Below are 26,180 nucleotides of genomic sequence, written 5' to 3' on the forward strand. Positions count from 1 at the left end.
AAGAGCCCAAATGTAGCCCAAATATCACCCAGATGTAGCCCAAGTATAGCCCAATGACAGAATGTCCCAGAGTGTTCTAACGAACAACTAGAGCGCTAACAGTCTTACTTATGACAAAAGTATGGCACACCTGAAGCCATCTTGATTGGAATAAAGTGGTAACACTTAAAACATTTAATTTACAAAGGAACAAAATGAGGGGGTTCATTTTGCCATAGAAATTATGATTAGTGCTGCAGAAAGAAAAATTAGGGCACATTTTGACTTCTCAAATCCTCTTCTATTTCATAAAAAAATTCTAACATGCAGACTGAAACATACACTTTGAATACCAGCAGCAGACTTCCCTGGTGAGCAGTAGCTTTACTACAGTGATCTAATGAGCAACTAGAGTGCTAACATTCAGAATTTATGGCAAATGTGTGACACATCTGAATGCCTTCTTGATGGAACCAAAGTAAAAAACTGAAAGTATTTCCTACTGAGGAAACTGCAGTAAATGAGGAAATTAGGAAACTTCATAACAAATATATCTCCCAAGATGGCCACCAGAGACAAAAGAGCCCAATTGTAGCCCAAATGCCACCCAGATGTAACCCAAGTATAGCCCAATGACAGAATGTCCCAGAGTGTTCTAACGAACAACTAGAGCGCTAACAGTCTTACTTATGACAAAAGTATGGCACACCTGAAGCCATCTTGATTGGAATAAAGTGGTAACACTTAAAACATTTAATTTACAAAGGAACAAAATGAGGGGGTTCATTTTGCCATAGAAAATATGATTAGTTCTGCAGAAAGAAAAATTAGGGCACATTTTGACTTCTCAAATCTTCTTCTATTTCATAAAAAAATTCTGACATGCAGACTGAAACATGCTTTTTGAATACCAGCAGCAGACTTCCCTAGTGAGCAGTAGTTTTACTACAGTGACATAATGAGCAACTAGAGTGCTAACATTCAGAATTTATGGCAAATGTGTGACACATCTGAATGCCTTCTTGATGGAACCAAAATAAAAAACTGAAAGTATTTCCACTGAGGAGACTGCAGTATATGAGGAAATTAGGAAACTTCATAACAATAAATCTCCCAAGATGGCCACCAGAGACAAAAGAGCCCAAAGGTAGCCCAAATATCACCCAGATGTAGCCCAAGTATAGCCCAATGACAGAAGTGTGCAAAACACTTATTTGTTGTGTATTTGCTGTTTTATATAGTGCAGACTTGTCAGGTATTGGAGTGCTTTACATGAGCATTGGTTACCTCACACAAGATCAAATTCATTTTGGTTGTAGACATGGGGAGATTAAGTGATTTGACCAGAATCACAGAATGTTGAGCTGAAGCAGAAACTCCAACCTGGTTCCCCAGTTGCAAAGTCTGCAGCTCTGGAAGTAACACCACATCCTCTCCCCTAGGTGCAACATTTAATCAAGTGGTCAACTGGATAAAAAACATAAAGATTACAAATAATTAAAAAGTTCTTTGATGCTATTTGAAAACTCAGAAAAGATGTCCTCATTTTAGTTTTTTAGAGCACTAACCATAATTTTGATGCAAATAAGACCCTCTCATATATGTAATTTCTAAAAGAAATACTCTAGGTATTACAGTTTTGATTACATCAAGATGACGTCGAGCGTTCCACACTTTTGTAATAAATATAGAATGTTAGCAATCTAGTTGTTCATTGGGATACTGTTGAGAGGCAGAGGCCAGGGGCACGGACTCTGAAAATTGAAGGCAGGTAGGAGAGTGCAGATGCAACAATTTGACCACACTGGGCAGGCAGGAAAGGCAGTGGCAGCTCAACAGACTATGGAGGGCAGTGGAAAGGGGGGCAGGGGCAACAAACCAACAATACAGGACTGGCAAGAGAGGCTGTGGCAATATAATAGACCATTGTGGGCAGAAGGAAGAGGCAGTGGTAGTACAACCATACATGCCAACAGACCCGTTTCAGCCAGGAAACGTCCAATGTTTTTAAGCTCAAATGGGCTTTATTTGATCTGTCTCCTGTTTACAATCTCCTCTTTTTCAATGTAACTCAAAGGGGAAAATCAATACCCCAGTTTTTTTTCAAAATCTCCCTCTTACCAAGTTCAAAATGTTCACAAGCATGGTACATTGGATCATGGTAGGCAGGAGGAATTGGGGTACGGACATGGACTCGGATAACAGAGGACAGGAGGGACATGGAGAGGTGCACCAAACTGACCCTACAGGACAGGCATCAGGGTTTGCAGCAGCACAATACACCACACAGCGCATGCAGGACGGGAGTGCAGCAGAACAATCCATAGAAAGCAATAGGGAGGGGACAGGACCATGCACATGGACAACAGAGAACAGAGGGGAAAGAGGCAATGGTAGCTAGCTGAAGATAATGGACAGACAGGAGTGAAAACTGCAGCATAACAGAACATAAAGGGCAGGAGGGACGGATCAGGGGCATTACAATGGAACAGACAAGCCAGGAGGGAGGGAATAGGGGTCTGCACATGGAAAACGGGGGCTGGGGGCAAGGGGGCAGGGCAGGAGCAGCAAGATGACCTTGGAGGTCAGGCAGGATGGGCACTAGAAACAAGACACACCATGGAGAGCAACAATGAGACTATGATGGCATACACACAGACCATGGAGGGAAGGTGGGAGGGTTCAGGGGCAGCTAGCTGACCACACAGGGAAGGTGGGAGGGGCCATGGCAGCACAGAAGACCATGCATGGCAAGCGGGAGGGTTAGTGGCAGCACAATGGATATGATGGGCAAGAAGGAGGGTGCAGGGGCATGCACAAAGGACCATGGAGGATAGAAGGGAGGGTCAGGACCTGGGCACAGACAAGAGAGTTCAGGGGAAGGGGCCTCACAACAGACCGCGCGGGGCAGGCAGGAGGAGCAGTTGCAGCACATAGACCAGGGAGGGCAGAAGGGTGTGGCAGTACAATGGACCATGGAGGACAGGAGGAAGGGGATACGGGCATGACATGTGGACAGGCAGTGTGGAGGTGGCAGGGACAGGTTACAGTCATCTGACAAAGCTAGGCAGGTGGGAGGGGAGTGGCAGCTCAACAGAACACTCAGAGTAGATAGGAGTGACAGGTCCATGGAACATGGTGGGCAAAAAGGATGGAGCAGGGGCATGCACAAAGACATCGGAGGGCAGGGGGAAGGAGAATAGGGGCAGCAAGCTAAGCACAGAGGCTAAGCAGGAGGTCAATGATGGGCCATAGAATTGGGCAATGGAGGGCAGGAGGAGTGGACTGGTACATCATGCTAAATGGAGGGCAGTGGCAGCACATCAGACCATGCATGGCAGGAGGGAGGAGGCTAGTCCATGGATTCAGACTAGGGGTGGGCGACAATTTCCGTTCCGCTCCCGGAAATTGCGACAATTCGACATTTCCGCGTTCCGACCGGAACGCGGAAATGCCGAATTGTCGCAATTTCCGGGAGGGAACGGAAATTGTTGCCTGGCCAACCACAACAGGAAGCACTTACAGATATAAATAAAGCAGGGGCCCGAGTGGAAGCTCAAATTCAGTAACGCTTTATCAGCACAAAACATTAGGGAGCTAGGTCGAGGCTGGGCAGGTGTGCTTTTCCCCCAGGTCGTCGTCACTTACCCGATCCGTGATTCCGACTCGAGCGCAATCCCCGCGTAGTCTCCAGGAGGTTCAGTCTCCTCATCTGCTGCTCTGCTCGGTCTCTGGCCCATAAACAGAAGGCATGTGAACTGCATGGAAGCCCCGCCCCACACACCAGCGGTGGGCAACGTCTTCCGCCCTTTCCCCCACTGATGGACCTGGACAGCTGAGCTGACTCGAGGGACCCCAGGAACGTCGGCGCCGCAACGTTACAGACACACATGGTCACTGTAACGGCAGCGGCAGGCCGGAAGCACCAATTTCCGTGATCACGGAAATATCGCGTGATCGCGGAAATCGCGGGCATTCTCGCGAGAATTGGCGGAAGTGCCTTCTGCCAATTCCGCCCACCCCTAATTCAGACAACAGAGGATAGGGAGGAGGTGGATGGGGCAGCAGGCTAAATGTTCAGAGAATGGGGGTATTAGGAAATGTATTGTTTTTAAAATGTGTGTCTGTGCGAACTACTTAAAATATAAACAAGTATGCAGCATAATCTCACTTTTATTCAGGAAGAAGAGGACGTTTGTGACTGTGACTCCGGATTCACTTGGTAGAAACACCCCCTGACCCTCCACCCCCCATCGCAAAATGTAATGCCCGTGAAAAGGGTAGGTGGACGCAGTGTTATATAGAACATAGTCTTGAGAGCACGATTGAAAATGAAAACTAGATATAGTATATGGTATAAACTACGCACCAAAAAGTGTGATATAAGATGAACCGGGGCGTGAAATATAATATGCAATACATTGTGCGCAATGACAGATTCATTGGAGAGCGCAAGATAGCACAGGCACTAGCGCGTGCTATGCGATATGCGCCTTGGAGTGTAATATGCACAGGGTAGTGTTGTGTAACCTAACTAGTCTCTAAAGTTGTAATATAAAATATGTGCTGGGGAGTGTAACGTTGCATATGCACTGTGACAAAGATATGGATCCCAAATTGTAATATGTATGGCATAGCGCTGTGTGTTATAACATATGCATCGAGGAAGGCACGTTAGATGGGGCAATATAACCCGTGCGAAGGCAAGTGTGGCATGACATATTCACGGGGTGGTGTTACAGTGCACATGGGCTAGAGAGTGTCATAGCATACGCACTAGCTGGTGGAATACAACACAGAGGTGTGAGGCAATCGGCGGGCACTGGTGGGTGTAACACAGCATTGGGCTCAGCCAGGAGCAAGCTGTGACTCTCAAGTGAGGTTCGTCTCCTTTCCAGAGAGTAAAAGAAAAAGTATTACATATCCGGCGGTGGATGTGTGTTTTATTAACCGTGAGGGGGGTTTCTTGCATAGTTTGGTCGAATTTTTGTCGAATCCGCCTTGAATGGCTTGGTGTGCGTGTATATTAAATGTGCCCGTCAATAGCTACCCATGTTTGTATAAATAAACGACAAGGGTGTCTACTTGGAGAGTACCCACCGGCGGGGGCACCGGGATTAGGCACGGTAGGGCGTCAGACACGTCAGAGCTTCACTAGCGGTGTAAATACATTCCATGTGGATTCATTCTATGCATAGTCGCCTTTTAATGAATATCACGCAAATCGTCATGGTGATAGGTACATACGGTTTGTCCAGCTTGTCCTAGGTTTTTCTATAAATATATTTATAAAAAAATAATAAAAAACAAAGGCCGGCCCCGGGGGATGGGATCTCCGGGGCCATAAGTGGCCTGAGGAGGGGGGCAACGCAGCCCCCTCCAAAAGAATTAAAAAAAAAAAAGACCATGACCCGGGGGTTGGGGTCCCCGGGGCCGATTAAGGCCTTGGGAGGGCCAAATTATTTTTTTTCAACAAAAAAAATTAGGGTGCAGGCCCTGGGGGATGCGGTCCCCAGGGCCAGTAAATTAGAAAAAGAAGGGGGGGCCACACAGCCCTCCTTCTTAAAAAAATAAAATAAATAAAAGACCAGCATCGTGCCGGAGGCCACGCCCCCTCCGTGCAGCACTCTGCAAACGCGCCCCCTGGCCAGTTGTAAGTTGGGGAATTCATTCTCCTTCAATACTGAGGGTCCTTGAGGGCCAACTAGCCCAACAGGTATCTCCAGTATGCGCCAGGGAGCTGCGTTTCAGACAGGTGTTCTGAGGCCACGCCCCTTTTTACACCTCTATGCAATGCAGCTCTGTGGCGCTTACTGGAGGTACCTAGTGGGCTAGTTTGACCCTAGGGACCCTTAGGATTCAAGGGGACTTAATCTCTCAACTTAGAACGGCCACAGGGTGTGTTTACACAGTGGTGAAGGGAGGGGACGGGGCCTGAGGTGACGTGTGCAAACACGCCCTGTGGCGCGTTTTAAGTTGGGGAAATAATTCCCTTTCAATCCTGAGGGACCCTGGGGGCCAACTAGCCCACCAGGTGCTTCCAGTAAGCGCCACTGCTCTGCGTTGCAGAGAGGTGGTGCAGGCCGTGCCCCTTTTTACACCTCTCTGCAATGGCGCTTACTGGACGTACCTAGTGGGCTATTTTGCCCCTAGGGATCCTCAGGATTCAAGGGGACTTAATCTCCCAACTTAAAAAAACGGCCACAGGGCGTGTTTACACAGTGGGGAAGGAAGGGGACGGGACCTGAGGTGACGTGTGCAAACACGCCCTATGGCGCCTTTTAAGTTGGGGAAATATTTCCCCTTCAATCCTGAGGGCCCCTGGGGGCTAACTAGCCAACCAGGTGCTTCCAGTAAGTGCCACTGAGCTGCGTTGCAGAGAGGTGGTCCAGGCCATGCCACTTTTTACACCTCTCTGCAACGCAGCTCTGTGGCGCTTACTGGAGGTACCTAGTGGTCTAGTTGGACCCTAGGGACCCTCAGGATTCAAGGAGACTTAATCTCCCAAATTAAAACGGCCACAGGGCGTGTTTACACAGTGGGGAAGTGAGGGGACAGGGCCTGAGGTGACGTGTGCAAACACGCCCTGTGGCGCGTTTTAAGAGTTAGTTTTAATCCCCTGCCCTATTATATACTAGGGGCTTACAGAGGAGGTCATGCTGATCACAGGGGGACCCCAACGCATAGTGTTCCCTAGTGTATGTAGGTGTTTCCACTGTATTCTGAGTGTCTTTTAACATAGCACTGGCTCTAGGACTGGTTAGTCAGACTCAGTTACCACCAGTATCCGTCTGAAAAAGTTGAGGGTACAGGATGATTTTGCAACAAGGCTTCTTTCTGCTCTTCTGTTTGTTCTTTCTGCACGTTATCCTTCTTCTTGCACTTTTCTTCGTCTTTGAGGACTTCTGTTGCTTCTTTCTGCATTTCTTTTTTTTATTTCTGTGCGTTTTTTCTTCTTTCTTCACATGTCCTATCTCTGTAGGCATAGTTAGAAATTAGCATTTAAAAAACCTTTGAAATTCACTGAACAAACCATAGGTTTCAGGCACGTTATAGTTAGGAATTAGCATTTAAAAAACCTTAGAAATTCACTGAAAAACCATAGGTTTCAGGGGCGTTATAGTTAGCTGGACTTTTCACTCGTACAAAACCATTGAAATTCCCCCGTTATAGTTAGTTCAGCTAACTATAACTCGCGCGCACGCAATGCACTGCTGATGACGTCACATATTACATCACTCATGACATGGTCAGTGACATCACTGATGACATCACTGATGACATCTCAAATGACATCACTGATGACACCATCAAGTGAATGTGTGTTTTTCTGAAAATTACATATGTTTTATATATGTATATCTCAAGGTCGATGGAAGAATAAATGGGTATATAAGTGTCTAAATGGATGATTTTTTTTTTTAAATGATTGTATAACTGACTGATTAAGTGTATCTTAGTGAATACATGGGTTAGTGAGTAATGTTTAAATATGTAAATATCTGTATCAGTCTCTCACTTTGTGTATAAGTGGCTGCATGGGTTGGTGAGTAGCTACATGTGTGTCTATATAGGTTATTAGTAGGTTTTTTGAGTATCAGTATGAGTGTCTGAGTGTCTGTATGGTTCGGTGGGGGGTATTACGTAGTGCATAGGTGCATGAATGAGTGACTCACTGTTTGTATGTGTTGAAGACAGCATGTGTGCAGGACTGTATGGGTGGATGAGTGTGTGCATGGGTGTGTTAGTGAGTGAATGACTGTCTCAATAATGTCTTTATGAGTAACTACATATGTTTTAAACTAGTATATGTGACTATTGGTGTATATAAGTGAGTATATGTGAGAGTGAGAGTGAGAGATTGGAAGAGTTCCTGCATGAATAAGTATGTGTTTCTATAAGTGATTGTTTAAAAGACTAAGTATGTGTAAGTTTCTGTAGAAGTAAGTGTAGTGGTGTGTGTATAACTGTATATGCAAGTAAATGGATGTTTGATTCTTTATTAGCATGAGTGACTATGTGTGTGAGTAACTCTATGGATGAGTGGCGTTGTGTAACAGGATGTACAGGTGTATGAGTACATATGATGAGTGAGTACATGTATGAGTGACTGTATAGGACTGTTGGTGAATGAGTGGATGTGTATGTGGATCTTAGAATTACTGAATAGGTTGTTGTAACTGATATTGGTATGTCCATTGTTTTGAAAATTTTAGTTTCTATTTTTGAATGTGTGTATCAAAGGTTATATTAGGGGGAGAGGAGGTCTGCCACTCTATCACAAGGATGATGTCATCAGTGATGTCATTTGAGATGTCATCAGTGATGTCATGAGTGATGTCACTGACCATGTCATGAGTGATGTAATATGTGACGTCATCAGCAGTGCATTGCGTGCGCGCAAGATATAGTTAGCTGAACTAACTATAACGGGGTAATTTCAATGGTTTTGTACGAGTGAAAAGTCCAGCTAACTATAACGCCCCTGAAACCTATGGTTTTTTCAGTGAATATATATATATATATATATATATATATATACATATATATAAAACATATTTAAACTTTACAGAAACACACAGTCACTGGACACTGGATGATGTCATCAGTGATCTCATCAGTGATGTCATTTGAGATGTCATCAGTGATGTCACTGACCATGTCATGAATGATGTAATATGTGACGTCACGAGCACTGCATTGCAGGGATGCAAGTTATAGTTAGCTCAACTAACTTTAACGGCCGAATTTCTCTGGTTTTGTACGAGTAAAATGTCCAACTAACTACAACGTCCCTGAAACCTATGTTCTTTTCAGTGAATTTCCATGTTTTTTTAAATGCTAATTTCTAACTATAACATCCCTGAAACCTATGTTTTTTGAGTGAATATATATATATATATATATTCACTGAAAAAACCATAGGTTTCACACACGTTAAAATTAGGAATTAGCATTTAAAAAACCTTGCAAATTCACTTAAAAAACCATAGGTTTCACACATGTTATAGTTAGCTGGGCATTTCCCTCGTAAAAAACCAATGAAATTCCCCGTTATAGTTAGTGCAGGCAACTATAACTCACGCGACCGCAATCCGCTGCTGATGCAGTTCGTGCTGTGCGCACACAGTGGGCTCGCGGTGCGCTTTGCGCACCTCGCACCCACTTTTCGCAGTTAGTGCCTGTTGGAGCCGGCCTCGTGGCGTGGTCCTGTTCCCTCTCGCTCAGCTGCACGAGGTCCCATGCACCTCGGGGCCCCTCCATCTTGGATTACACGTCACCCCACGTGACCACCTCGGTGACCCTGCTCTACCCGGCCTCGGTCCCAGCGAGGCCCGACATCGAGGCGCCCACCCCTGGCCCGGGGGATACCACGTGAGCCCTTCCCACTCCCGGCGGAGGGCAGTATCGATGGGACCCCCAACCGTCCTTCCACACCTAGGTGCGACCGCCCCACAGCTCTCTGGGGCCTGGCGCCTCTCCTGCTGGGCGTCTGGCCGCACCCTACCCGGCCTCTCTGCCCTCCTGGGCGCAAGGGTCCGGACATCAAAGGGTTCGAGACCTATATCTGGGGCGACCCGACAACAAGAAGTCAGTTGTATCCTGGAGTCAAGAGCCCTGCTGATCGGATCGCGGCTGACCCTACGGAGAAGAGACTCTTCCTGAAACTACCTGCTGAGCCCTGCTGACGACGTCGCGGCTCCCTCGTGCTTACAAGACCTTCACGAACCTTGGGGCCCTGCTGACGCCGTCGCGGCCCGACCTTGTTGTAACCGACCATCAGAGCCCAGCTGACCTTGTCGTGGCTCGACCGAATCGGACCTACCACCGGAGCCCTGCTGACTGTGTCGCGGCTCGACCCAAGCGGAACTACCACCCGAGCCCTGCTGACGCCGTCGCGGCTCCCCACGTCCGAGCCGCTCTGAGACCAGCATCCAAGGTCTGGCGCAGAGCCCTCCCGTACCTGGTTGGTACTAAGACTGTCCCGCTACCCTATTCCCTCAAAGACATTGACACTCTTGCTGGATCTCTCGATCCCACTGTACATATTGAACGTGCTCCTTTTTGATATATAAAGAACCAAGTTAAGCAACTGATACGGAGTCCTGTGTGGTGGTGTTACTGGGCCTAGTACGATTATAGGAGAAGGACCTCTCCTAGGAGGCTTCTCAGCGGCGCTCGGCTATAACTTGGCGGTAGGAAGGTGCAGGAGTAGTCCCTCCGACTCCCCGGTGGTCCTCCCTCCAACATTTGGTGGCCAGCGACGGGATCCGAGCCAGACGCAATCGTACAAAGCAAGTAACGCACCCACTACCTAACCAGACGGAAAAGAAAAAGGGAACCATGGACGGCCAAGAAGCAACCGTGGCCACAACCTTCCAGCTGGAAAAACTGGAAGAATATTCCCACAAAGAACTAAGACAATTCTGCAAAGACAAAGGGATCCCAACCACAGGATTGGGCACCAAGGAGGAAATGCAGAAAGCCCTGAAAGCCTGGGCCGAAACCGAGGCCACTCCACCCCACACCGAATGGACCTCGGCCCGGGGCGAAAACCTGCCGACCACAACCCCGACAGATGGGGGGCCAGGCATCCCCGAAGCCCGCCTGTCCCACGAAGAAATACGAGAACGGGAGAGGGTCCGGGCACACGAAATGGACCTCGCACGACTCCGGCTGGACGGTGAGCTCCAGCTAGCGGAGAAGAAAATAGCCCTGGAGCAACTACGGCTGCAAGAGGAAATCGAGGAAAAGAAACGTCATCGGGAGCTCGAAGAGAGACGGCTAACCCTCGAGCACGAGAGGAGCCTCAAAGAACTCGAACTGAAATCCAAAACGGGGGAGACCAGCACCCCCGGGGGCCGGGACGCCCTACCACTGACCGAGCCAAAGGTTCATATCCCCAAGGATGTCGTCAAAGAGTACTACAAGAACGACGACATCCAGCAGTGGTTCCGAGCCTACGAGGTAGCCATGACCTCCCATCGGGTACCCCGGAAGGATTGGGGTGCCGGCCTATGGGGGAGGTTCCTCAGCGAGGGCCGTGATACCCTGCTGCAACTCCCCGACGCAGTGATGACCTCCTACGATCACATGAAGGAAGCCCTACTCACCCGCTGCGGGCTATCGGCCGAGATGTACCGGCAGCGCTTCCGGGACTGCAAGAAGCTCCCCGGTACCACCTGGGTCGAGTACGTGGACTTCTTCAGCCGGGCTTTGGAAGGGTGGATAAAAGGGAGAAAGGTCACCTCGTACAATGAACTGTTCGACCTCATTGTCTGGGAGCACCTCGCCAACAACTGCTTTGTAGAACTAAGGCAACACCTCCTGGACAGTAAGTTGACCGAGCCCCGGAAGCTCGCCGCCGAAGCCGACCGATGGGTCAACACAAGGGTCCCCCGGAACCCCGTGGGGGACTACCAACGGAGTACCACGGGACCCCCTCGCCAGCGGGGCGGAGGAGGGGGGTCCCACCGCAGCCGAGACTTCCCGGCCGGACCACCCAGAAGCCCGCCACGAGGCCAAGCCGCCAACCACACGTCCCCGACCCTGGGCCGAAGTGGGACCCCCATCGCCCGACCGGGACCCCGATCACCAGTGACCTGCTTCGGCTGCCAGCAGACCGGCCACTATGCGAGCGACCCGGCCTGCCCCATGAACCGACGAAACGGGCCCGCTGGGCCCCCTCCCCGACAAATAGCCGCCGCTGCCCTGGGGGAAGGAGAAGAAGAGGAGGAAAACCACGAGGACGGGTCCCCCGAGTGGGAACCAGCTGCCATGTCGCTCATCTGCCTGGGCTCCCGAGAAATGGTGCCCCGAGCGGCCATCCCAAGCAACACACAGAAGTACCAGCAGTGGGTCACCATCAACGGACGACGGGCCGAAGCCCTCCGGGACACTGGGGCTAGCGTGACCGCTGTCCGCTGCCACCTGGGGACCCCCGAACAAATCCTGCCACATGTCCTATGCCCAGTCCGGACCGCGGACAATACCAAAAGCATGTGCCGGATGGCCAGGATCCCCTTCGAGTGGGGAGGAGTGACCGGCACCCTAAAAGTGACTGTCCGCGACGACGCCCCCGTGGACTGCCTCCTGGGGAATGACCTAGAGAGCTCCCCCTGGGCCCAGGTGGAGCGCCGAGAGCATCTGGGGATGCTCGGGCTGCCTGAGTGGGCCTGCGCCACCACCCGGTCCATGACCGCCCAACCCGCCGCTGCCTCGGCCACCGACAAGCCTACGGGCCCAGAACTATCCCCCTCCTCCGGCACGGAGGAACCCGACGATGAGGCCGAGCCGTGCGAACTGTCTCCCGACCAGGCCGCCTCCCTCAGCGAGATCCCCGAGCTGGCTCTGTGGCGCCACGATGGGGGCCCCACCCGTGAACAGTTCCAGCAGGAACAGAAGGCCTGCCCGTCCCTCGAGGGGGCCCGACAGCAAGCGGCCGCCCAGGCCTCGGGGGACCCCACTGGAACTCACTGGGTCTATTGGGACAAGGATTTACTATACAGCGAGCAGAAAGTCGCCGAGCTGGGAGCCGGCCGGGTGTTGGTGGTTCCCCTCCGGTTCCGGGAGTTCCTCCTGAGCCTGGCACATGACGTGCCTCTCGCCGGACACCTCGGGCGGGACAAGACTTACAGCCGTCTGGTGACCCATTTCTATTGGCCCCGAATGAGGAGAGACGTGGACCACCACTGCCGGTCCTGCCAGACCTGCCAGGCTAGCGGGAAGACTGGGGGTCGAGTTAAAGCCCCCCTCCAGCCATTTCCAGCCGTCCACACCCCGTTCGAACGAGTGGGGATCGACATTGTGGGGCCCCTCGACCCCCGAACCGCCCTAGGACACCGCTTCATCCTGGTACTGGTCGACCACGCCACCCGATACCCGGAGGCCATCCCACTCCGCACTGTGACAGCTCCAATGGTGGGCCGGGCCCTGATGGGCATCTTCTCCAGGGTGGGGTTCCCCCGAGAAGTGGTGAGCGACAGGGGTACGAACTTTATTTCGAAGTACATGAAATCTCTCTGGCAACAATGTGGGGTCACCTACAGATTCACTACCCCTTACCACCCCCAGGGGAACGGACTGGTCGAGCGGTTCAACAGAACCTTGAAAGGGATGATCCAGGGTCTGGAAGAGCCCCTGCGGAGGAGGTGGGATGTCCTGCTGCCCTGCCTCCTGTTCGCTTATCGAGAGGTACCGCAGAAATCCCTGGGCTTCAGCCCCTTCGAACTCTTGTATGGGCACCCCGTCCGAGGGCCCCTCAGTCTGGTCAAGGAGGGCTGGGAGGCGAACGCCCCAGATGCCCCCCCCCGACGTCTACCGGTACCTCCTGACCCTGCGGAACCAGACTCGGAAGTTCCGGGCCCTGGCAGAAGCCAACCTCGAAGCCAGCCAAGAAGACATGAAGCGCTGGTATGACGCAAACGCCTCGACCATCGAGTTCGAGCCAGGCCAGCAAGTCTGGGTCATGTCACCCGTGGACCCCTGCGCCCTGCAGGACAAGTGGACCGGGCCCTTCAAGGTGGTTGAGAGGAAGAGCCCCGTCACCTACCTAATCGACATGGAGTCCCCGAGGAACCCCCTCCGGGTCCTGCACGCCAACCGGCTCAAGCCCCACTTTGCCCGAACTGAACTAAGCCTGCTGCTGGCTACTGATGATGGGGGCGAAAGCGACTCCGAGCCCCTGCCCGACCTCCTGGGGTCCTCGGGCCAAGACGGTTCCTTGGAGGGAGTCCGCCTCTCCGACACACTGACCCCCGAACAGCGCCATGACTGCCGGAAGCTGCTGCAACCCTTCGCTGCCCTCTTCTCTCTCACGCCCGGGGTGACCCCCTGGTGCGTACACGACGTGGATACCGGGGACAGCCCCCCTGTGCGACATCGCGCATACAGAGTACCTGACCGAGTCCAGGCCTGCATACAGACCGAGGTCACCAAGATGCTCGCCCTCGGAGTCATTGAGCCCTCCGACAGCCCGTGGGCCAGCCCGGTGGTCTTGGTGACGAAGGCCGCCGCCCCCGGTACTTCTCCGGAACTCCGATTCTGTGTAGACTACCGGGGCCTGAACGCAGTCACCAAGACCGACGCCCACCCCCTGCCCCGGGCAGACGAGCTGATCGATCGCTTAGGGGCCGCCCGCTACCTAAGCACCTTTGATCTCACCGCTGGGTACTGGCAGATCAAGCTCACTCCCGGCGCCCAGGAACGATCCGCCTTTTCCACCCCCGATGGGCACTACCACTTTCGGGTAATGCCCTTCGGTATGAAGAACGCCCCAGCGACCTTTCAGCGGCTGGTAAACAAGGTCCTGGCCGGGCTAGAAACCTTCAGCGCGGCCTACCTCGACGACATTGCAGTCTTCAGCGACCATTGGGCCGCACACTTGGGACACCTCGGCAAGGTCCTGGCCGCTCTCCAAAGGGCCGGGCTCACAATTAAGGCCAGCAAATGCCAGATCGGTCAGGGATCTGTGACCTATCTGGGCCACCAGGTGGGGAGTGGCCAGGTAGCGCCCCTCCAGTTGAAGGTCGACGCCATCCAGGCGTGGGAGCCACCAGCAACCCAGACCGCTGTCCGGGCCTTCTTAGGCCTCACAGGCTACTACCGGCGATTCATTAAAGATTATGGCAGCATTATGGGCCCCCTTACGGAGCTCACTTCCAAGAAACAGCCCAAGGTGGTGCACTTGACGCCCCGCTGCCAGACCGCTTTTGAAGCCCTCAAGGCGGCCATGTGTGCTGCCCCTGTGCTACAGGCCCCTGACTACAGCAAGGAATTTGTGGTGCAGACCGACGCATCCGAGTACGGGGTCGGGGCGGTCCTCTCCCAGATGGACGCCGAGGGCCTTGACCGACCTGTGGCCTTTATCAGCCGCCGACTGCTGCCACGAGAACAGAGGTGGAGCACCATCGAGCGGAAGGCCTTTGCTGTGGTATGGGCTCTCAAGAAACTCCGGCCCTACCTGTTCGGCACCCACTTCAGGGTCCAGACTGACCACCGGCCCTTGCGGTGGCCCTGCTGGGCATCTGGCCGCACCCTACCCGGCCTCTCCGCCCTCCTGGGCGCAAGGGTCCGGACATCAAAGGGCTCGAGACCTATATCTGGGCGACCCGACAACAAGAAGTCAGTTGTATCCTGGAGTCAAGAGCCCTGCTGATCGGATCGCGGCTGACCCTACGGAGAAGAGACTCTTCCTGAAACTACCTGCTGAGCCCTGCTGACGACGTCGCGGCTCCCTCGTGCATACAAGACCTTCACGAACCTTGGGGCCCTGCTGACGCCGTCGCGGCCCGACCTTGTTGTAACCGACCATCAGAGCCCAGCTGACCTCGTCGCGGCTCGACCGAAGCGGACTTACCACCGGAGCCCTGCTGACTGTGTCGCGGCTCGACCCAAGCGGAACTACCACCCGAGCCCTGCTGACGCCGTCGCGGCTCCCCACGTCCGAGCCGCTCTGAGACCAGCATCCAAGGTCTGGCGCAGAGCCCTCCCGTACCTGGTTGGTACTAAGACTGTCCCGCTACCCTATTCCCTCAAAGACATTGACACTCTTGCTGGATCTCTCGATCCCACTGTACATATTGAACGTGCTCCTTTTTGATATATAAAGAACCAAGTTAAGCAACTGATACGGAGTCCTGTGTGGTGGTGTTACTGGGCCTAGTACGATTATAGGAGAAGGACCTCTCCTAGGAGGCTTCTCAGCAGCGCTCGGCTATAACTTGGCGGTAGGAAGGTGCCGGAGTAGTCCCTCCGACTCCCCGGTGGTCCTCCCTCCAACAGTGCCGTGCACGCGCGGTGGGCACGGAGCACTTCGCCCCCAAGGGCCAAATACATTTTTATTTTTTTTGAAAAAACAAGGAGTGCGCGCACGCTGCGCGAACTTCGCAGAATTTTTTCCGTTTGGGTGGTGCGCGCAAGGTGCGCGCACTCAGCGATTTTTCGAAAAAAAAATTACAAAAAATTTTGCCCTTGGGGGTCCTTCTGGGACCCCCTGACCACGGCTAGGGGGTCAGGTACTGTCCACCCTGCCCCCTTTTCACGTTCTCCACATTTGTTTTTCACCCCCTCAGAGTGCGAGAGACAAAATGGCGGCCGACACTTCCTGGTTTCGACCGATTCGAATGTTTACTAAGATCTAACAACCAATCAGAATTGCGCTCGAGCACGGCAAGGTGCGTGCACCCAGCGCGCACGCTGCGCGCGTACAGATATATATATTGATTTAAATGCTATTTTCTCTGGAAATACTGAGCAGATTTAAACCAAACCTGCAAAAGGCACTTCATGGACCTTATGGCTACCTCTCTGCCAAATTTCACGTAATTCTGTTCAGCCGTTCGGGCTGTAGCTGCGACTAAAGTCCCTATGGAAAAATCCATGGGGAAAACGCGTTTTGGGACCGCCCCTTTTTCTCGGCCCCCGCTTGACGAATCACCCCGAGACTTTCAGGGTAGGAGCGGAGCGGAGCGCCCCATTAGTTTTGAAAATTTCGCGAGGATTCGTCAATCGGCGCCAAAGTTATTCAAAATAGAATTTTGAGATTTCCTATGGAAACTTGGTCCTAACTATAACTATCTACTGGCGACCGCCAGTAGATAATATATATATATATATATATATATATATATATACACATATATTATATACATACGTATATATAGATAATAAAGGAAAAAGAAATATAGACATCTAGGGACGCGGACCCACCACGGATCCTCACGATGGATTCACAAAGTCATGCACCACCAGCAATGCCGTGATTGGTTGACCACAACCTGACCGGGAGGTTGGGGCTTCCATTTGAAGTATCGGGGAAAGGACCTCAGATCTTAAACTTTTTCTGCAAGATGATTAAAGGTGTTAGGGTCAAGGTTCCCTTATCTCATGGGTGTGTAAGAGGACTGTGAGAGGGACCTATGTTGGGTACAAAAGTGAGTTATATCCAGTTTTGCTTTAAGAATCCATGGATCCTCTGCAAGGCTCAGCACAGCCTCTACGGAAATCCATGACGTATTTGCGAATCTTGACGCACTTTGAAAAAAAAGCACTTTCAGACTAAAATATTCAATATCTACATAGGTACTCACATCTATTTACAGACCTGCATAGGCAGTGACAAACCCACTCACAGACAATGCAGGCATACACATACCCACTCACAGAGCCATAGACACACACACTCACTTATAGACCTATGCAGGCATTGACATACCCACTCACAGACCCACTCAGACACTTAGACACCCACTCACAGACTCACTAAGACACTCACATACTCACTCAGACACTCATACACCCACTCGAAGATCCACAAAGACCCTCACACAGCCACTCACATCTTCACACAGGCATTCACTGACCCACTCACATACCCACACACCCAGTAACAGACCCACACAGGAACTCACATACCCACTGACAGACTCACACATCCACTCAGAGATCTATACAGGCACTCACAAACCCACTCACAGACCTACTCAGATACTCACACACCCTTCCACATACCAATGTAGACACTCACACACCCACTCATATACCCACACATGCACTCACAGACACTCATACACTCACTCACATACGCACACAGACCCTCCAACACCCCTTCAAAGACACACAAACGTACTCAGACACCCATTCACAGACTCACTCAGACACTCACACACCCACTCATGGACCCACTGAGATGCTTACACACCCAGTGACAGATCCACACAAGAACTCACAGGCTCACACAGACAATCACACACACACATAGAGACCCACACAGGCACTCACACACCTGCTCACAGACCCACGCATACACTCTCACACCCACATGCATACCCATGTAGTCACTCAAACACCCACTCACAGATCCACATAGGCACTCACAAACCCACATAGGCACTCACACACCCACTCACAGACACACACAGACACAAACAAACCCACTCACAGACCCACTCAGACACTCCCATACCTACTATCAAACCTACTCAGACACCCACAGACCCACTCAGACACTCTCACACCCACTTCCATACCCATATAGGCACTCACACACTCACTGACAGAGTCACACAGGCACTCACACACCCATTTACATAGCTATACAGACACTCACATACCCACTCACAGACCCACTCAAACACTCACACTCATTCACAGACCCACTCAACACTCTCACACCCACTCATACCCCCACTCACAGACCCATACAGCCACTCAGACACCCCCTCACCGACCTATACAGCCACTCACACCCCCACTCTCAAAGATTACAGTTTACAGTTAGGAAATAAAATGGAAAGCCCTTCTCAATTCACTAAAAACCAAAGGTTACAAGGATGTTATTGTTAGGAAATGATATTAAATAAAACACAGAAATTCACTGAAAAAGCCAAAGGTTACAGGGTGTTATAGTTAGGCTCAGATTATACACACATAATACCCATAGAAATTCTGAAGTTATTTGAGCTAACTGTAATTTATGTCCCTGCAATGCACCACTCACACACCAACTCAGTTACCAAAACAGCCTCTCAAACAGCCACTCACTCACCCATACAGCCACATACATACACAGTCACTCACCCCGGGCCAGGGCGATATTGATAAGGGGAGAGGAGCCACTTAGTCCTTCCCCCGGGCTAATTTAGGCCCCAGTGGCCCCATTCCCCAGCCTTATTAAAAATTGAGAGGGGGCACACTACCCCCCTCCCAGGCTGATTTTGGCCTTGATGATCACAATTCCCGGGGCCCAGCCATTAAAATATGTTGGGAAGGGGCACACATTTTGGCCCAAGAACCTCACCCCTGGCCAAAGTAGAAAAATTGAGAGGGAACCACGCAGACCCTTCCAGGCCAATTTTGGCCCCGCAGACCACAACCCCCGGGGCTTGGCCAAATTAATATTAGAGAGGGGTTCGCTACACGGCCCTCTCCCCAGGTCAATTTCGGCCCTGGGGACTCTATCCACCAGGGCTTGCTCCTGCTATGTACAGGGGGTGGGCACCATATTGTCCTGCCCACACTACCATGGGAAAGGGAACCTGTGTTTGCTCTCGCTTGGCAAAAGCAATTTTTAAAGCTCCTGCAAAGCAAGATCAAATACAAAGTCTGCTCCCAGCTGGCGGGAGCTTTGAAAATGCACCTGTCAGCTGAGTACTGACTTCAGATTACTGCATTTTTAGCTGCTTTCTGTGGGTGGAAGCAATGCTAGCTCCCACTGGATGTGGGGAGGCGGCTCATCCTGTAGGGGCCTTTGGGCTCCACCAGGGTCGCCAACAAGGACATGGTGGGTGCCCTAGTTGAGCTCCAGGTCACCCACCCTTTATTGGCTGTGCCTCAGTGGATGGTCTCTCCTGTTAGTAATTGGTCAGACCCTGTAGGATGGGGTTCCAAGGGGCCAATATCTTCCTGAGGTGGTGGGATGTGAGCCCCATCCCCATTTAAAAAGATGGAGGGCCCCAGGGGATTGGGTCCCCAGGGTCAAATAGGTCAGAGAGGGGGACTGCGTGCCCACCTCCCCCTTTACAATATGGCCGGGTCCCAGGAGATTGGGTTCCTGGGGCCAAAATCGGCAGAGGCAGGGGGCTGTGTGCCCCTTCTCCCATAAATCCATCAGTGGGTCCCAGGGGATGGGGTCCCTGGGGCCACAAACATCCAGTATGAGGCCCCCTCCCCTAACCTAATGCAATGGCCCCAGGGATGAGTCCTTAGGCACAAAATTGACCCAGGAAGGGGGACACACACTTCCTCCCCACAAAATGCGCCAGGCCACGGGGCCAAAATCAGCCCAGAGCGGGGGCTGCATGCCCCCCCTCCCAGGTTGGTTGCCTTTGGGGGATTATCCACAGACCATCCCTCCATGCGATAAGCCAAAAGCAAGGCTGCATGCGTGGGATTGCAGCAAGGCCCCTTGCCAACCTCCCTCCACACAAAATTACTTTACGTATAAACCCCCTAGAAAGGTACTGAAAAAACAAAGGTTACAGGGACGTTATAGTTAGGAAATGGATTAAAAAATCCATAAATTCACTAAAAATCAAAGGTTACTGAGACGTTGTAGTTATGTTCAGATTTTTCACACACAAATCCATGGAAATTCAGCAGTTATAGTTAGAGTCATCTCAAGTAAATATAACTCATGTCCTAAGGTAGCTATAACTCATGCCTTCACCATGTACTACTAATTACCCCACTTATTACATAACTCATGATATCTTCTATGACATTATTGATAATATTTCTGTAAAATTAATGAGGAGAAAACTGTGCATGTTGGGGGCACGAATTATAGTTACCTTAGGGCACGAGTTATAGTAACTTTAGATAACTATTTTATAATCTACTAGTGACCTACAGATGAAGTACCCCACTCATGGTCTTGCTAGTACGCAGCCATTTTGACAACAAGGCAAGTTCCTTTAATCAGGAAATAGGAGGGTTCAATCCCTGCAATAAATGCAAGGCATGTACATTTTGCCAGAAGACAAAATAATATTATGTACCAGGACAAATGAAACCTGTAAGAATTAGACATATTTTGACATGCAACACCATTTCACAATTTACTGCCTGACCTGCCCATGTGGAAACCAGTACATAGGCAGTACTGTACACCCCACAAAGAGGCGCATTTTGGAGCACATTCCTGCAGTTACAAAGACAAGATATATCTAGTAGCATGAGATTTTGAGCTACACCATTATAGCATCAGGGACTTGATCGGATACTTCAGTGTGAATTGGGTACCACTGAAAGAACGTGAAGGGAATAGAATTCTAGCTCTGAGAAGACTAGAATCAAGATATATTATCAATCTGCAAACCACAACACCGAAGGACCTTAACAGTGACGAGGAATTAGCAACCCACCTTGGAGATTAAACATGACCAGTGATTAAAAATTAATTCCCAGTGTTTTGAATATGTCACTTGAATATTTTTCGTAGGAGGACCATAGATACTCCATTCAGGGCGTAATTTTTTGTGTTTACATGTGTAGTTTGCCAGTGACCAGTGGTTATAAATGAGTTCCCAGTGATCCAAGCATGTCACTTGAATAATATTCTTCCTAGAGGGAACGTAGATAGCCCATTCAGGGCACAATTTTGTGTGTATTTTCCCTTTGATGCATTTTCCTTTGAATGTTGTTTTAGTTTTCCTTACTAACCTTTGGTTTTGAAGAAACAACAATTTTAATATTGTGTATATAATGTGCAAAATGATACCAGCCCTCTTTTTCTTGATAGAATGATAACTGTAATGGAGTATATTTAAAGTGTAACAGTAATGGGTATCTCGCATATGTTATATTATGATTGGTTGCCACAGCGGGGTACTCATAAAAACGGTTGCCATGGTACCCCTGTCATTGCCGTGGCCATCAAATACTATGTACATTCAGAACACGTATACATACAACATAATTTACACACGTTCTCTATTTTATGTTGTCCTTGAAGCTGTATGTGTCAAGATAGACTCATTGTCTTTGGAAAACATTTACGCTGACACATGAGCTGTGTTGTACAATGATTAAGAGTATGATACTCTAAGATGGCGACTCAAATCCTATCAAAGGCTTCATAATATGATAGCCTTATGTCTGTCTATATGATCAGTGCCACACAACGGGAAGATATTAAACACGGGTAAGTCCCTAAATTATAAATCAGAAATACATTGCCAACAATGCTGACACAACTAGATCAAGAATCGATTGCACAAGAACGATCGAGAGAAAGAACCAGTAACAATGTCAAGACAAATCCTGACACAATTATCCCTCTTTTGGGTTCCTGTCTATCAAGGGATTGCGGCACGCTTGCACCATAAAATGTGGTGCATGCGCGACGCAAACCCTAAAATGTGTGGCTTGATAAATCAGGAGCAAGGCAACACAGCGCAAATCACTGCATTGTGTTACTCTGCCATGGAAAGACGTTCCATGGGCATTGCATGGGTTTTTGTACGCAACTCCAATGTATTTTTACGCATTCCCAGACTTACCATCACTGGTTGACCTGGGAATGCACCACAAAGATACGCCTTCTTAGGGGAGGTGTAACAAGAAGCGATATCTTCATTTTTCCTTGTTACTTTCTTTTTTGTTTTTGTGCAGGAAGGAGCCCCTTCTGGCACAAAAACAGGTATGGGGAGGTAGGTAAGGGGAGAGTAAGTGATTTGCCCAGAATCACAGGATGATGAGCCGACGTGGAGGCTGAACCTGACTCCCCAAGCTCCTAAGTCGGCTGCTCTAGCCTTGAGGCCACATCCTCTCCCCTGATCCGGGTTGGCCTAAGCGCCGATGATGTGCACTCTAGGACAGACTGGGAGTCTGTGCCTGCTCTCTCCAACCCCAGCAATGCAGCTGGGGTTGGGGAGAGCTTCACTACTCATGTGGTTTTGAGATGGCCAGACAAAAACCACATCCGCAGTGTAGGTAGAGCCCACCACTCTCCCTCCAGCCTATCATCACCCAGGCCCCGCCCCAAGACCGGCACAAGCTAAATAAAATGATAATAAAACGGGTTTTAAAACCGTTTTATTATCGTTTTACTTATACATTTTTTATAGTGCTGGCGGGGGTGGAGGAGGGGACGCTCCATAGCGGAGGAGCCCCCTCTGAAACATATTGTATATTGAGAACCCAGACTTCCAATATTCATTTCGTCATAATCTTAGTGCAAATCGGAATGGAGCGGATTCCGTTAATTTTTCTTGCATAGACTGTTAGTAACATTTTAATTTAAGCATGCAAGTGGTCACTGGGCCTATTTACATTACTTTTTATTATTAATCAGAGTGCGTCCGCTCTAAACATAGTATGACCAATTAAGTCATTAGAGGGAAAGTTTATAAGTAGCACTGTATAAATATAACTTTATTACTCCCGCAATATGTGAGAACTCTCAGGAGGAAATATAACAGCGGTTAAAATAATTTTTAGCAGCATCATCCTTGGACAATTATACAAAATGATAACAATATATGGAAATATATTTCTCCCCTAGGCTCGTATAAGTGTCACAAGCAGGGCAGCATAGACAGAGCGGCGTTAATAGTGAGAAGTTGTATTTAGTCTAAACATTTTCTTGGATTACGGTTTTCGCACGAGAAATGAGCTCGGCTCTCGAGTTCAGTCACTTGCACGTCAATGCTGTTTTAAGTGTCTTTGTCTGGGCGGCCCTTATAGGTCTCTGTCAGAATCGGCAAAGCGGAGACTTAACTCTTTTTTTCTACTATTTTCCCACAGTCCGGAATCGCTCCTCTCAGCGGTCCCCAAAAATGATAAATGGTAACAAAACATGACACATTCTAATTTATAGCGCTTCATAAGGCAGGCCTGCCGTTTCAAGTTGGTATAACTGTCAGGTGTTGCTGAATGAAGGGTAATGTGTCGGACGATAGAATTGGCACAGCGTGCTGGTCATGAGCCAATGAGACAGGGATTGTCCTGTAGTATTTACTGGAATTTGCAGCGAAACAGGACAGTGGGGCAGGGGTAGGGGATCTCCAAGGGGAAGCCAAGTGGACAGTGGCTGGCAGTGAGCTAGGGCAGTGAGGGCGAGCAGGAACAAAGGCGGGTTGGAGTCCCACATAGTGGTTACAGTGTGGGGCAGTGAGATAGGGCAGAGGAGCAGGGGCAGGCGGAGACCCCCCCCCCCCCTTGCTCTTACTGTGACTGGCAGAGAAGCAGGGCAGTGAGAACTACCAGAGGCAGGCTGAGGGTCCCCAGCTGTACTTACATTGGCTGGCACTTGGACAGGGCACAGAAAAAGAGCAGGGGTAGGAGCGGGTCGAGGGTCCCCAGATGTTCTTACAGCGGCTCGCAGTGGGACAGGGCAGCGAGAGGGACAGGGTCAGGTCCAGGGACCCAGTTGTACTTACAGTGGCTCGCAGAACAGGGCAGCGAGAGGGGACAGGGCCAGGGCCAGGTCCAGGGACCCAGTTGTACTTACAGTGGCTCGCAGAACAGGGCAGCGAGAGGGGACAGGGCCAGGTCCAGGGACCCAGTTGTACTTACAGTGGCTCGCAGAACAGGGCAGCGAGAGGGGACAGGGCCAGGTCCAGGGACCCAGTTGTACTTACAGTGGCTCGCAGTGGGACAGGGCAGCGAGAGGGGACAGAGTCAGGTCCAGGGACCCAGTTGTACTACAGTGGCTCGCAGTGGGACAGGGCAGCGAGAGGGGACAGGGTCAGGTCCAGGGACCCAGTTGTACTTACAGTGGCTCGCAGTGGGACAGGGCAGCGAGAGGGGACAGGGACAGGTCCAGGGACCCAGTTGTACTTACAGTGGCTCGCAGTGGGACAGGGCAGCGAGAGGGGACAGGGACAGGGACAGGTCCAGGGACCCAGTTGTACTTACAGTGGCTCGCAGTGGGACAGGGCAGCGAGAGGGACAGGGTCAGGTCCAGGGACCCAGTTGTACTTACAGTGGCTCGCAGTGGGACAGGGCAGCGAGGAAAAGCAGGACCAAGAGCAGTACGCGGATCCGAGCCCCCATGCTGCCGGCAGTGAGTGTCTCTTGGGAGCTGCAGAGCTGTCTCTCTTGCGCTTCCCAGCCTCGAGTAACCTGACGCCGACTCTAACCATGCCAGCTATTATTCAGTGGGGTGGGGTGAGGGGGGCACACGGGGAAATGCCGAGCTAAGGCAATCCGTGTGTTAATTCTCCTTTGAGCCGCTAAACCCCTTCAGTGTTTACTAATTTCACAATTTGGTAAATGCGTCCACGCTGCTGAGGTACACGAGGAAGTGATACCGTGTTCCTCAGAGCGCAGCAGAGATTTTCCTGGCAAGGGCGGCAGGGAGAGATATCAACGTAGCCATTTGCCTTTGGGGGTTCTAGAGGGTCAGAGGTCGTGGAGGAGATGAGATGTTGCCCTTTGGCTTTGTCTTATTAACGGGTCCGGGTGGAACTCGAAACTAAAGCAGTATTACAACTGTTTTAGTAGCACTGTAAGCAGACCCATAAAGTAACTACCTATACTACAAGGAGAGTTGGAAGTGTGTTCTTCTACCCATGCATGTTTTTTTCATAAATTGAGCAATTTATCCATTTTACAAAACATCAAAAGCCACAGATTTCTTAGGGGATTCCAAAAAGAAATGTGTGGAATATTCCATAGGTTCACTAATTGGCAGACCTTTAATACTCCACCAGTGGCATCTAAAGCTTTAAAAATACATTTTCTGGGGCAGATTTATGTTCCCTGGCGCATCCCTGCAAATCAGCATGGATGCGCCAGGGAAGATGCGTCACGAAAGTTTACCCTTGCGCTACAATAGATGCGCCGCATTTACAATGCAGCGCATCGTGGCGCAGGGATAAACAGATGCGTGACGCATCTGATGGCGGAAGGTTGGCGCATTGCTGGAGTTGCGTCGCAAGCGCGACGCAGCCCCAACAAGGCTCGGGGGTGCCCTATCGTTACAATGCTGCGTCAATCCTTACGCCTGCTTCAAGCAGGCGCAGGGTTTTGACGCAGCATGGCCGGAAAAGTGACTGAGTGAAATCTTGTAGATTTTCGGAGCCGTTCCTGCGCCGGAACGCCACCCCCCTGTGCAGGTACGCCCACATGTGGCGCAGGCTTTACAACGTGACGCATCTCCCTAGATGCGTCACGTTGTAAATGGGGCGCAACATGGCGCAGGGTTTACGCCCCCGCTGCGTCACAAAAGTGACGCAACGGCGGCGTAAAAGTGGCGCAAGTCCGTTATAAATCTGCCCCTCTGTATTTTAAGTCTGGCCTAGGGACAGCTTTATTAGCTGCCATGCTAGCCTCAGGTTTTCCAATAAAATTGTAATGTAAACAGGGCTCGAGTCGATGGTAGACGAGGGGAGACGCCGTCTTTCCAATATTTTCAGAGGGTAGACGCCGTGTACCTTGCAATACTGCCCGCTTTCAGCGGAGTACCACTTCACTATGCTGAACTCATCCCAATGTCATTTTCTGACACCCGGACACTTTAAGCAGCTCCTGCACGTGTCTGCTTTTGTTCCGAGCAACAATGTGCAGCTGGAAGGGACTCAGATGCAAGCTAGGCTCATAACAAAGGCCGAAGTGAAAGGGTGACTAGTGCTCTTTTTGTGGGAGCATCCTGGCTGGGAGCTGTCAGGAGCCGCACACCTAGATACAATGGAGGGGGAACAACGGCACACTGCTCATCACTTCACAGGTTCTTAAGAGAGAAATTCTGTTGACTT

The 26,180-nt window shown here is 50.6% G+C and overlaps 1 protein-coding gene across 2 annotated transcripts in view; it reads right to left on the reverse strand.

Moving 5' to 3' along the window:
* LOC146833084 (complement C3-like) overlaps nucleotides 1-24,647 on the reverse strand; it is a 595,871-nt gene extending 571,224 nt beyond the window's left edge. For both annotated transcript variants that reach the window (XM_085600722.1, XM_085600721.1), the window contains exon 1: nucleotides 24,407-24,647. In XM_085600722.1, the coding sequence (XP_085456848.1) occupies nucleotides 24,407-24,477 (71 nt within the window). In that variant the 5' untranslated portion in view covers nucleotides 24,478-24,647. The remainder of the gene's footprint in view (nucleotides 1-24,406) is intronic.
* Between the last annotated feature and the right edge of the window lie 1,533 nt (nucleotides 24,648-26,180).

This window comes from Triturus cristatus, chromosome 4_2 (genome assembly GCF_964204655.1).
Source record: "Triturus cristatus chromosome 4_2, aTriCri1.1, whole genome shotgun sequence".
Taxonomy (NCBI): Eukaryota; Metazoa; Chordata; class Amphibia; order Caudata; family Salamandridae; genus Triturus; species Triturus cristatus.